Below are 12,504 nucleotides of genomic sequence, written 5' to 3'. Positions count from 1 at the left end.
CTCATACAGAGCAACTCAGCATCCTCAAGAGTCTTTTCACACTGAGGTTCCTGTGTATAACCTAACGCCTCTTTAACCCCTCTAAATAATTCCATCTTTTGGCTCTAAAATACAGCCTGATTGCTGAGTGAGAGAGGCTACAGCATGGGAATGTGAGATATCAAACAGCTCTAACTCATCATGACCTTCAACTAACAACCATCATAAAAAGGAAACAAATGTATTGCAAGAACCCAATTGTATTATTAAGTGCAAAAACAAGAGTCAGGACAAAGAACTTCTGTTTGTTACAAACTTAAACATTTCTAACGCATCAAAGTCAATGAGTACATTTCTTTTTCAAGCCATTAACTCTGAGCTTCAGTGATCTTCCTGTTCAGATCAGAGAGAACAGATAAGGGATGACAGAAGACACAAGATCTAACACACATTTGTGTTAGTGCTGAAGGACTGAGCTGTCACTGATGTTCATGTGGTGCTTGCAGTAAGTGTAATGCTGAACTTTGCTTTATGTTAGGTAAGTAAATAAGATTGGGCACAAGCTTATCCATAGAGTCACGCAAACAGATAATTAGACATGTGCTGTAAAAGATGGAATGGCCACTTCCAAATTTCTGGCTTCTAGCAATCCAACAGAACCTTTCTATTCAGGCACTTCCTTGGAGATTACATTCCAGTCCTTCCACTTTCCCCCACTGGAGGCTTCAGAGCAACTCCAACAGCAGCAAAGTACAGCACATCCTCCACTGTAGGGACAATGTCAGACACACACAACTTATGACTTGCATACGACAGACACAGTTGTAAAGGAAATCTGAAGTCTTTGCTTCAAAACAAGCTGTTTTAAACTTCTTGAAAAATGGTTAAATCTTAAAAAAAAAAAAAACAAACCACCCACCTGGAAAAGCCTTTTCATGTGCACTGATGTTTTCATTTTGAGTGACCCTTTTAGACAATTTGCCATACAAAAATACTGTCCTGTGAACTACTTCTCTTTGATAATATTCACAGAATAAAGAGATCGATTAATTTAAAAATATTAATTCATAATCAGCAGACCAGGGCCTGTAGTTGAACTTCAGCTGAGCTAATTTCTCACATCTGGAAGCCACGGGCTAGTTTTGCATGTCCCCACCTGCTTAGCAGAGCTGTTCCCTTAATTCTACTTCACAATTTCTGCCTAAAATTTGTAAATCTAGTAATGAATCTCACTTGATTTCACAGTGCAAATCATTTGCTATCACTAGGGAAGGCAGAGAATGAGCTGTTGTGTTGTTCTGTCAGTACTGGAGTTACTTCCCCGGGTACTCGAACACAGCTGCAGCACCCATGCCAGTTCCAATGCACATGGACACAACTCCATAGGCTCTGAAACAACAGATGGAATTAGGAAAAAGACAAGCTCAGGTTTACATCATCTGGGAGAAAAATACAAATAAAAAATACAATAAATATGAGCTGCCCACTGCTCTCCTTTGCCAACAAGAGGAACATGGGGAATTCACATTCCAAGCCATCCAAGCGATGGAAAAGGGTGACCCCAAAACTGTGGTGACTCCTGAGCCTGTGTTAGTTACACACACATGGGTGTTCAGGTCAGCACTGATCCTCAGCACTGATCCTCAGCACTGATCCTCAGCACTGATCCTCAGCACTGATCCTCAGCACTGATCCTCAGCACTGATCCTCAGCACTGATCCTCAGCACTCACCTCTTCCCTCTACGCTTCAGCTCGTTGAGCAAAGTGACGACCTGGCGAGCACCAGTACAGCCCAGGGGGTGCCCCAGTGCTATTGCTCCTCCCAGGGGGTTCACCTTCTCCATGGGAATGCCCAGCTTTTCAACACAGTACACAGCCTGCAAAGACACAGGGAACGGTTTCATGCTGATGCTCTCGTCCCCGTTAGTTCTCAGCTCTTCTCCTCCAACTCGGAGGCCTGACTCCAGCTAGACCACCTTTCCCAGGGGAAAGGAGTGGAACTGGTTACAAGAGAAGTGAGCTAAAACTATCCACTTCATCTCAAACTGAGCCCATGCACATGCTGACAGACATGTCACAGATTTGTAGAGAATCACAGAATCAGACGGGTTGGAAAAGACCTTCGAGATCAAGTCCAACTCTTGATCCAACACTGCCATGGTTATGAGACCATGGCACTGAGTGCCACATCCAGTCTCATCTTAAAAACCTCCAGGGATGGTGAATCCACCCTCCCTGGGCAGCCCATTCCAATGTCTGATCACTCTCCCTGTAAAAAACTTTCTTCCTAATATCCAACCTAAACCTCCCTTGGCAGAGCTTATGATCGTGTCCTCTTGTCCTACTGCTGGTTCCTGGGAGAAGAGACCAACCCCCACCTGGCTACAACCTCCTGTCAGGTGGTTGTAGAGAGTGATGAGGTCTCCTCTGGGCCTCTCCTCTTCTCCAGGCTGAACAACTCCAGCTCCCTCAGCCTCTCCTCACAGCACTTGTGCTCCAGTCTCTTCCCCAGCCTTGTTGCTCTTCTCTGGACCTGCCCCAGCCCCTCAATGTCCTTTCTGAACTGAGGGGCCCAGAGCTGGATACAGCACTTGTGGTGTACCCTCACTAGTGCTGAGTACAGGGGGAGAATCACTTCCCTGGTCCTGCTGCCACACTGTTCCTGATAGACACAGTAGTGAAGTTTCCTGCCTCCAAACACCACCTGACAACAAATTACAGCCCTGGTGAAACAGATTTTGCAAGGGTGCAATAGCAAAGATCACATTCTTATTCAGTGGACTTTTTTTCCTAATATTAAGCTGCTTAAGCTTATTTTTATCTGAAGGAAAAGGAAAATAGTTTGCACATGTTAATAACATTCAGCTAAAGATGTAATATGTGGAACAAGTTCAAATCTTAACCTGAAAATACTCTCACTTGCCAAGCAATGCAGCAACTCAAACAGGATGATCACTCACCTGGCTTGCAAAGGCTTCATTAATTTCATATATATCAATGTCATTCAGAGTCAGACCTATGGGCCAGAAAAGTAAGGAGTTAAAAAGAGATGGTTTTGCCTCATATCAAAGAGAATAATTAACTCACAGCACCTGTTCATGAATTCCAGTTCTTATCCACTAATGACAAAAGAAGGACCTTGGCTCCACGTGGGGTATCTACACTTGTACATGTGTTTACATGCAGCAGTGCCTAAAGACTGCAAAACATCACAGTTCATAGCATTGTGCCAATGAGTCTGCCAAATTTCCTTAGATTAATTGTAATTTCTCTGCAGGGGGATTAAGGATTGAAGGGTGTTTTGAAAGTGAAAGATAAAGCTACAGGTGGGCATGTGACCATAGCCATGGCAGGCAGGCACAACAGTAATCATCAGCTATAGAAGCTGATTAACCTAATGAGTTTCCTAAGGACACTGGAATGATGCCAAAGCCATAAAGTAAAAAACCCTCAAAACCCAAACACAAACCCCACGCCCCCCAATGCTGGTCATGTTAAGAAGTGAACACACTGCCAGTGATTTAGTGTTAACTGTTGTGGAAACTGAACAGTGTTGCAACAGTCAGAGGCAAGACCTCTTTTAAGGTGTGGAATTTAATTTCACTGCTCCTGTGGTCAACAGCTGCTCATGCTTGAATAATGTAATCTTAAATCTCCGCCCAGGGAGTCTGACTTCCCCTTTGCCAAACACTGTGTGAATGACAGGGGGTTCTTACCTGCCTTTTCCACAGCAACAGGGATGGCATAAGCCGGCCCAATGCCCATCACATCAGGTGGGACCCCCACCACAGCGAAGGACCGGAGCACCCCCAGGACTGGGAGTCCCAGCTGAGCTGCCTTCGAGCGTTTTGCCAGGAGAACAGCAGCTGCTCCATCGCTGACCTGGCTGGCATTACCTGTTGGAAAAGACCTGTTAACACCTTTTTTGCCTAAGCATGTTCTAGAACAAGGCAGGTAAACCACAGAAACACCACAGATTTAACAGCTGAGCTGACCTGCTGTAGTGCTTCCGTCCTCTTTGAAGGCAGGTTTCAGCTTGGCCAAGCCTTCCAGGGTCGTGGAGGGCCTAATCCCTTCATCTTGGTTCACTGTGATTGTTTTTTGGTTGCCCTGATTATCCGTAACAGTGGTCTTCACTGGAACAATCTCAGTTTTAAACAGTCCCATCTGCTGAGCTTTTGCTGCTCTGATCAAGAAGAGGGTGAAATGTTAAAATATTTTGGAGGAGAACTGCAATGAAGGAAAACAGTTAGAGAGTGAACTAAGGTGAGACTTGGTACATCCTTGCTGAGTGGCCGTCAAAACAACAGGCAAATTCTTCTTTCCATTCATGGGAAGACAAACTCTTCACCTATACAGCAACATTATGGGCACTGTCCCCAGACCTGGGTCACAGGATCACAGATTTCTGAGCAAGATCCCTGTTCTGTTCCCATCAACACCTGTGACTGACTGACCACCACCAGCTCCCAACATGAAGCTGTACTTGTCCAGAGGTACAGTCACATCACAGGTGTATGAAAAGAAATGAATCCTGATGTTCAAACATCAATTCTTACTTTTTAGAGTTTAAACAGAGCACGTGGGCTAAGCCTCCACATAATGCCAATGACTTCTGACAAGTTAAGGAATGGCTGAAGTTACGCTTGTTCCTGGTTTTGTCCTACTAAAGACAAGTTAAGCTTTAGACCACAGACTTTAATCTTCCATCATTTAACTGTAGCCTTTTAACTCCAAACAAGGCAATGTGCATTGCACAGTTCAGCGGGACTTTGTAGAATGGAATCACTTATTCCAGTCCATTGGCAGAGACATCTTCCACTATCCCAGGTTGCTCCAAGCCCCCTCCACCCTGGCCTTGAACACTTCCAGGGATGGGGCATCCACAGCTGCTCTGGGCAAGACCTTTAGCAGTAAGGGTGCATTGAGGACAGAACCTGGTCCCTGAGACATCAGAATCAGCAGTAGGGAACAGCTGCCATGACCAGATGGATATAAGTAGGCAGAATACAATTAACTAAACTAGAATTAGCTCAGGCCACACAGATTTTATCTTTCCTATCAAACAAGGTATTTTAAAAGCCTCCAAAGTGGAGTTGATTTACAGGATTTACCTTTCAGAGGTAAATCCTTTAAAGGGAATACAAATTGGAGACCAAAAGCTTGTTTTACCCCCTCATCACTTTACACTTTTACTAATAAAGTATTTAGTGCTCCCAGGTAAGTGAGTTAGAGCAAAGTGCTGAAGGACAGTTCAGTAACACCACAAACATCCTGAGACCAAGGCCAGAAAGTCGCCCCCTGCCTCACGTGAGCGTGAGGATCACATTCACATACCCTTTTGGTTATCAGTCCCACGTCAGTGAGAAAGGCTGGCATGCCAAGTTCCCTGAGCAGCAGGGCCAGAATTTAAAGGTTAACTGCCCTGTGCAGTGGCTTCCTGTGTTAGATAAATAATTGGACCGGGGCAATGCTTAAACAGAGCTCTGAGAGCGAGTTTAACTCTTTGATGGCAGCAGCTTTACCACATCACCTGCCACTGCTCTGCCAGTACAGCCCCACAGATCCCAGGGTCAGTTGACTTTGGCAGTGATTTAATCCAAGAGGAAGGTTATCAGAGGTAGGATTGGACTCAGAGCCAAACACCTGCAGCAAGGACAAGCCACTCTTCTCACAAGCTCAGCAGTTCCCTACAAACAGCTGCGCTCAACTATTCCCTCTTGGGAAAGGTTCCTTCTGCTGCTGCTCCCACATTCAGGTTCCAGTGATCCTGAGCCAAAGCCACTGTGAAAATACCGCACCACTGACTCGTTCCAGAAACCTCACCGAGGTTGTATCATAGAAACATGGAATGGTTTGGATGGGAAGGAACCTTAGAAATTATCCAGTTCCAACCCCTCAGCCATAGGCATGTGCTGAAAAACACAGGGGCACTCACTGCCCAGGGTTCATGTGCCTGGTGATACTTGTGCAGGGTCAGTCACACCATCCCCAGGACAGCTCTGGGTTCAGTTTTCCTCATCACACACAACCCTGGACACGCACTGATCTTGGGTCAGACCATCTCAAGCTTCCTTACTCACTATTAAGGATTGGAAGGCAACAAGAAGGCTGCACTTGATCTCTCTTGGGAAATAGCAGTTTGTTTTCTAGCTGTATTTATCCCTTAACTAAAAGGTTAAAAAAACCCCACAAAAACGGCATTTACTTCTGCTGGGAAGCCAAGGCAAAGGCATCTTGCTTCTTCCGGGAAACCCCGAACTTCTCCGCCACATTTTCTGAGGTTATTCTGGGGAAAACAACATTGCAGAGTTAATACAAGGACACATCTAATGGAGGTGCAGTTGGCTTCTACTGAGACAACACAAGGTACAAGGACTGGCTTTAGTGTCAAAGCCAACTGCTGCCTTCTCAACCAAGAACTGCTGGCAGAAACAAATCCTGAATCAAATCTAGGACCAAAACAAGGTTCAAATCCATTCTTCTTGCTCCTCAAGCCATTGAGCTTAAGACAAGGAAATCTTTCCTCAGAGTTGCAGATCTTCATAGAATGGCCTGGGTTGGAAGGGACATTAAAGATCATTTAGTTCCAACCCCCTTGCCATGGGCAGGGACACCTTCCACGAGACTAGGTTGCTCAGAGCCCCGCCCAACCTGGCCTTGAACACTTCCAGGGATGGGGCAGCCACAGCTTCTCTGGGCAACCTGTTCCAGTGCCTCAGAATAAAAAATTTTTTTCTAGTATGTAATCTCAACTTGCTCTCTTTTCAGGTAGAAGCTAATACCCTTTATTCTATCACTCTATTCTCCTGTAAACAGTCCCTCTCCATCTTTCTTGGATGCTCCCTTCAGGCACTGGAAGGCCACAATTAGGTCACCCTGAGCCTTCTCTTCCCCAGGCTGAACAATCCCAATTCTCTCAGCCTTTCTTCCCCCATTTCACATCATTAATTTTCCACCACTGCCAAGGAGGATGCTGATAAACACAGCTCCAAGCTCCCTGAATTCAGATGGATTTGAAACTACAGCCACTGAGGAGACAGAGCATCTAGGAAACCCTTAAACTGTGGGAAGGGGAAACACTTACCCCATAGGAATAAGGCAGTCTCGAGCTTTGCTATTGTCCATCATGCTGGAACTGATATCACCAGGATTATTTGCACTTCTGAGGGACATTGTTTCCACACTAAACACAGGAAAAATTTGAATTGCTTCATTAAGACTGATCAAAACTCAGTATCCTGACAACAGGCTTTCCTATTATCCCACAGAAACACAGACTGCTAATTAAGAACTGGCTGAGGCAGAAGCTCTTTAATCATCAATATACGAATTATCATGAAATGAAAACAGATTGCAAGGTTCAATTGGTCCTTGTTTCACTAGAACAGGATACCAATGTCAGCAGTTAATTTCTCGTGTTTCCACAGCTAGGAAGGAATTGCTAATGATTCTGGCACTTTTATCCTCAAACATAATGAGAAACCCAAGGTTCAAGGGCTGGATTTTCCAGTGAGATTGTCAACAGCCATAAACATGCCACTTAAGAGCTTAAGAACAGGTTGGCAGTGGAATAAGAGAAGTATTAAGCAAACCATGACAAAGAGCTTTCAGTGAGTTGCATCATTTATATTTTGCAATACAAAGAATTTAAGACACGGATCCCAGAGGCTGCAATCTTTGACCTACAAATGAATTAACACACTGAACTACTCAAATTTACTGCAGAAATACACTGCCATCACTTAAGACTGGTGAGCTTTTGCAAAGTCAGTCCAGATTATGAAGCCTACGATGGGAAAAGGGTTTGAATTATACTCTGCACCACACAAATACACTCATCAAGAATAAATAACACATACACTCTTCCTGGAAAATGAAAAACAAGCAGAAAATAAGGTCTTCCCCCCAAGCAGCTTACAGTAAGTGCTATGAGCAATTTAAACCAGCTCTAAGGACACTGCATTACTTGACTTCAGCTGCAATTTCTTGAAACAATTGTTTCAAAGTGAAGCTGTGAAAAGCATCCTGTGTTCAAGCACAGGCACTGCCCATGAACACCGGGTACTCTGCCCACAGCAGAGGAGAACACGTGTCCTGCTGAGCTCTTTATTTTGCAGCAACCTAAGAAGGGAAGAGTGTTCTCAACCTCTGATCTTGCTCAATGTGTATGTGCAGGTGCAGGTGCTGAGAAGTTGTAAATATAAACCTTTTCCTAAGGATTGATGGATAACTGTGTGCAGTAATAATTCAAAAAAGACTTAAAATCACCAAGGTAAAGAGAAACTCAGTATTTTACCCTCAGGATTACTGAACACTTTTTCACTTGTTCTTCTAAAGTGAATGTGTATGTGGTCACTAGTATTTCTCCAAAACCAACCTAACATTTACATAATCCTCTAAAAAATAAACACTTCTTATGATTTTAGGACTGAAGCAGAGAACAGCCTTTTTATCCACCACAGAACAGCTCCTGTAAATCTGCAGAGCACTTATTAGCACGGGTAGGACATTAATTTCTTTTCCAAGACAGCTGCTGGTCTTCCAAGACGATAGTTAGTTGGAGATTAGTTAAAAAGCTAATTTCGGGCAGGCTATTGCAGAGGGACAGAGTGTTATCTTCAGGAAGCCTAAGCAAGTACCGTGAAAAGACTTCCTTACCCACAGGCCAAGCCAATGTCATACGATCCATTTCGGATGCCACCTGTAACAGCAGTGCACAAACATTCTTACTGTCATCAGGAGCAAAAGCATTTCCATCCCAGCTCTGGTTTCCAAACCCCTGAGGCATCTGGCAAAGCCAAATGGGCATTCCCTCATCCTCCTGCCTGCCAGAGCAAGAGCCAGGCCAAGGAGCTGATGGGGCTGAGGACTGACCATGACCTGACATGGGGCCAGAGAGGACTGGAGGGACCCTTCTGGAAGCTGCCTGATATGGAGGTGATGGTAGAACTTATACCCAGAAAACCAAGTTACTTCTCTAGGGATAAACTCAGCCAGTCAAGGTTATAAAAGTATTCAACTAACACCACACTGAAAATTCCCAGCTGCGCAAGACATTGTCACTGTTCTCGCTGCTCAGAGAGACTGGAGGACAGGAGGAATGAGCACTTGGGGTGGGGCAGGCATGGACTCCGATCCCAGTGCCCACAACACCTACCAGCTATATTGATAATGGCCTGTAGACCTGAGGAGCACTGCCGGTTCACACTGGAGCACGGAACTGTCTCTGGAATACCACTGGAAAACAAGACAGCATTGGCAAAGACTCAGTGATGAAAACCACCAACAACCCAAAGCTCTAAAGGGAGCATTAAACCACCTGATTAAACTTTAACCCTCAAGTTTCCAAACCGACCCCTTTATACATTTGTTGACCTATTTGGTCCTGCACCAAGGGAAAGCAAAGTTCAAAGATAACTTCCACACTTGATTGGCAAGTGGCTCTGAGTGCTGTTTCCCCATGAGTCTGTCTTCAGAAGGTCCTCTTTGAGCAGAACTCTCTCCTGGGCCTAGATCTCAAGCTCTGATCTGGGCCAGAAACCCTGAAAAGTTTTGCAATATTCCTAATTATTGGTGGGCTGTTCCAGCACCTGTCCAAAGTGGTGGTAATGCACTGACTGACAGAAGCAAACAACAGCAACAGACAGTGACTGAAATATTTGGAATCTGGGATCCAGCTCAGTATTAGCCATTGAGCACCAACACTGGACAATGACAGAAAGATCTGAGCCCACTCCATGGTTTTGGGATCAGGCACAGCAGAGAGAAGCACAGCCTCCCAGTCTGGAGAAGCACCAGGTGCAGCTGGGAGCCCACAAAACAAGATCTCCCATTCAGAGGCAGCACAAACAGATTAAACAGCCTCACCTCTGCCTCCCCATCCCTTTGCCATCAGTGTTCTCCAAACACTCGACCAAAGTCTAGTTTCTAGGCAAAAGGTGGACTGGTGTATTCCTGGGAGTGCATGAGCCCCACCACAACCTCCAATCCCTGCTCTGCAGCCAAGGCCTGGGGAGCAGAGGGAGAACCTCAGCCTGGTTGGGAGTTTACCTCAGAAACTGTGCAACTCTTGCAATCAAGGCACCAGCTCCAGGCTGCAGCACGTTCCCTGAGTGCAAAGATACAATTCCAGTCAATGGGTTACATTCCCCTCGCGGGCATCAAAGGGATGTTCCCATCACCCCAGCTCAGCACCACTCAGCACCCAGATCCCCCTACCACGGACAGGACAGGCGTGAAATAGGAACACTGCCTTCCTAAACCCAACGCTGCACACTAACCCCTCCCAACCCCATGAGTATCCCACGGGACACCAGGAGCAGCGTGTCCCACAGAGCCACCCAGATCAGGAGGTTCTCACTCACCCACACAGATGTCTCCCAGGACCTCAGGACGGAGGTTGACATCCTGGAGGACAGCTGTCATCACAGCAGCCAGCAGCTCGTCGGGTGTCGTGTCCTGAGAGCACAGGGGATCAGTGCCACCAGCAAACACCAGTCACAGCCCTGCCACCAGTTCACCCCCAGACCACTCCAGAGGGCTAAGGCAGCTTTACTCTTCTTCTCAGCTTACACTGGTTGTTGTTTTCCTGCTGCAACAGAGTTACTCTGTCTTCACCCCAAGTGTCTTTCAAGCAATTGAACACACACACTGCTTTCTCACCTGACCTCCGTTTTTATAGGAACACACTGTATTGGGCCTTCAAAATCAAACAACTACAGTGAGTTATGTGACAAGATTCAGCAAACTGAGCCCTTTGACTAATTTTGTGAAAGAATTTATTTTGTGGCCCCTCAGCTGGTGGGAAGCACCGCCGGCATGACGAGACCCGTTCTGAAGGATGACAACGCGCATCCTTCAGGGCCATCCTGGCACTACGTTCTCGCTGAGGGCTCTGTGGCCGCGGGTTCCAGAAGGGTGGCAGGTCCGAGGAGGTGAAGGCCACGCTGCTTTTCCAAGGGGATGCTCCGCGTGCCAGGGCAGGTGACAGCGGAGACTGTGGCTGGTCCCAGGAGACCCCTCGGGACACTGCCCCGCTCTTCTGGGGACGCCACCGGCCCTGCCACACCTGGACCACCCACCCCGAGCATTAAAACCATCGCAAAACGTTCTTTTTTTTACACTTTTTCAGAGTAGAGCAGCTCCTGGGCGGCAGCTGGGCGTCCAGCACCCAGGTACGCGAGGAAGGGGATCCCAGCACCTGTGAGGGGCAGGCGGGGGGGTGGCAGGCGGGCAGGACCCTCCCATCCGTACCTTGAAGCCGCCGCGCTTGGCGCGGCCGATGGCGGTCCTGCGGCCGTGCACCACCACCACGTCGTCGGGGCTGGCGGCCCGCGGGGGGCCCCCGGCACAGGGCACAGCCCTCGGGGCGGCCGCGGGGCCCGGGGCGGCCCCCGAGAGGTGCCCCAGCACCAGCTGCGCCCGCCGCGCCGCCGCCGCCGCCGCCATCTTGTCACTGACGGCGGGCATTTGCATGGCACCGCCCCCTCATTTACGTGCAGGCTCCCGGGATGGTCACAGCCCTCTTCATTTGCATGACTCCACCCCCTTATTTACATACAGTCATCTCTATTGTTATTGCCCTCCTCATTTGCATACTGGGGCGGTGATAGTCACAGTCCCTCCTCATTTGCATGGCCACGCCCCCCGGGGTAACCCGCGCTCCGCCCCCGAACGGCCAAGCCGAGCCCAGCGAACCCACAAGGCTGAGCTTAAATTTAAATAGGTGTTGGGGTAAATAGGGAAATTTGAAGTAAAGGAATCGAGTTGATAAAGAAAAAAATAAACAAAATAATAAAAATTAAAAGGCGGGAAAAAGGGGAGAAAAAAAAGGGAAAAATATAAAGGGAAGAAAAGGAAAGAAAGGAGTAAAGATAAGAAAAAAGAAAATAAGGAGAAAAAAGGAAAAAGAAAAAAAGGAGTAAAGATAAGAAAAAAGGAGAAAAAAGAAAATAGGAAAAAGCGGGGGAAAAGAAGAAAAAAAAGGGGGGGAAGAAGAAATAAAGGAGAAAAAAGGAGAAAAAAGAAAAAAGGGAAAAAGGAAAAAAATGAAAAAGGGAAAAAAGGAGAAAGGATAAAAAAGAAAAAAAGATGGGAAAAAATATAGGAAAAAGCAGGAAAAAAGGATGAAAAGGAAAAAAGAAAAATGCAGGAGAGAAGGAAAAAAAGGAAAAAAGGAGAAAAAAGGAAAAGAGAAAAAAGGGAAAAAGAAAAAAGAGGAAAAGAGGGGGGAAGAGGGGGAATGAAGAAGAAATAGAAATAAAGAAAAAATAAAATTTTGAAATAAAAATAAACAAAAATTATATTAAATTTAAAATTATAAAAGCCTATGTGTTTGGAATACAAGGTGGGATGTCAGGACAAAGGGACACGCAGAGCCATCGGGTCAGAGAACTGCACAGATCCATTAGTTCCAGAGAACCCTGGGAATCATCATCTCCTTGTCACCCTCCAGCCCCGCTGCTGCCCTGGGATGGTCAAACCAGGTGTCCTTTGTGCCCCTGCCCTGCTGGGAAGAGGCT

At 46.5% G+C, this 12,504-nt stretch overlaps 2 protein-coding genes across 3 annotated transcripts in view; one reads left to right on the top strand and one right to left on the bottom strand.

Annotated features, from left to right (window-relative positions):
• The window catches only part of DLEC1 (DLEC1 cilia and flagella associated protein), a 44,080-nt gene extending 35,446 nt beyond the window's left edge, over window positions 1-8,634 (top strand). The window contains exon 39 of one of the 2 annotated variants that reach the window (XM_051768327.1): window positions 8,410-8,634. The gene's annotated coding sequence lies outside the window, so the exon portion shown is untranslated. Of the gene's footprint in view, window positions 1-115; window positions 234-8,409 lie in introns of those variants that run through there. The other variant, XM_051768326.1, reaches the window with a different exon arrangement.
• Window positions 222-11,455, bottom strand: ACAA1 (acetyl-CoA acyltransferase 1). Its single transcript, XM_051768394.1, has 12 exons — window positions 11,237-11,455; window positions 10,348-10,441; window positions 10,034-10,091; window positions 9,141-9,220; window positions 8,642-8,684; window positions 7,068-7,166; window positions 6,189-6,269; window positions 3,976-4,166; window positions 3,697-3,876; window positions 2,941-2,996; window positions 1,712-1,857; window positions 222-1,368 (listed from the first exon to the last, which is right to left on the bottom strand). The coding sequence occupies exons 1-12, from the start codon at window positions 11,450-11,452 to the stop codon at window positions 1,293-1,295; spliced, it is 1,320 nt and encodes a 439-aa protein (XP_051624354.1). The 5' UTR covers window positions 11,453-11,455; the 3' UTR covers window positions 222-1,292.
• Between the last annotated feature and the right edge of the window lie 1,049 nt (window positions 11,456-12,504).

The sequence above is a fragment of the Manacus candei genome, unplaced genomic scaffold (genome assembly GCF_025592945.1).
Source record: "Manacus candei isolate 608988 ecotype Guabito, Panama unplaced genomic scaffold, ASM2559294v1 h1tg000094l, whole genome shotgun sequence".
In the NCBI taxonomy this organism is placed as follows: Eukaryota; Metazoa; Chordata; class Aves; order Passeriformes; family Pipridae; genus Manacus; species Manacus candei.
The sequence above is the reverse complement of the archived record's forward strand: the minus strand, read 5'-3'. Positions and strand labels throughout refer to the sequence as shown.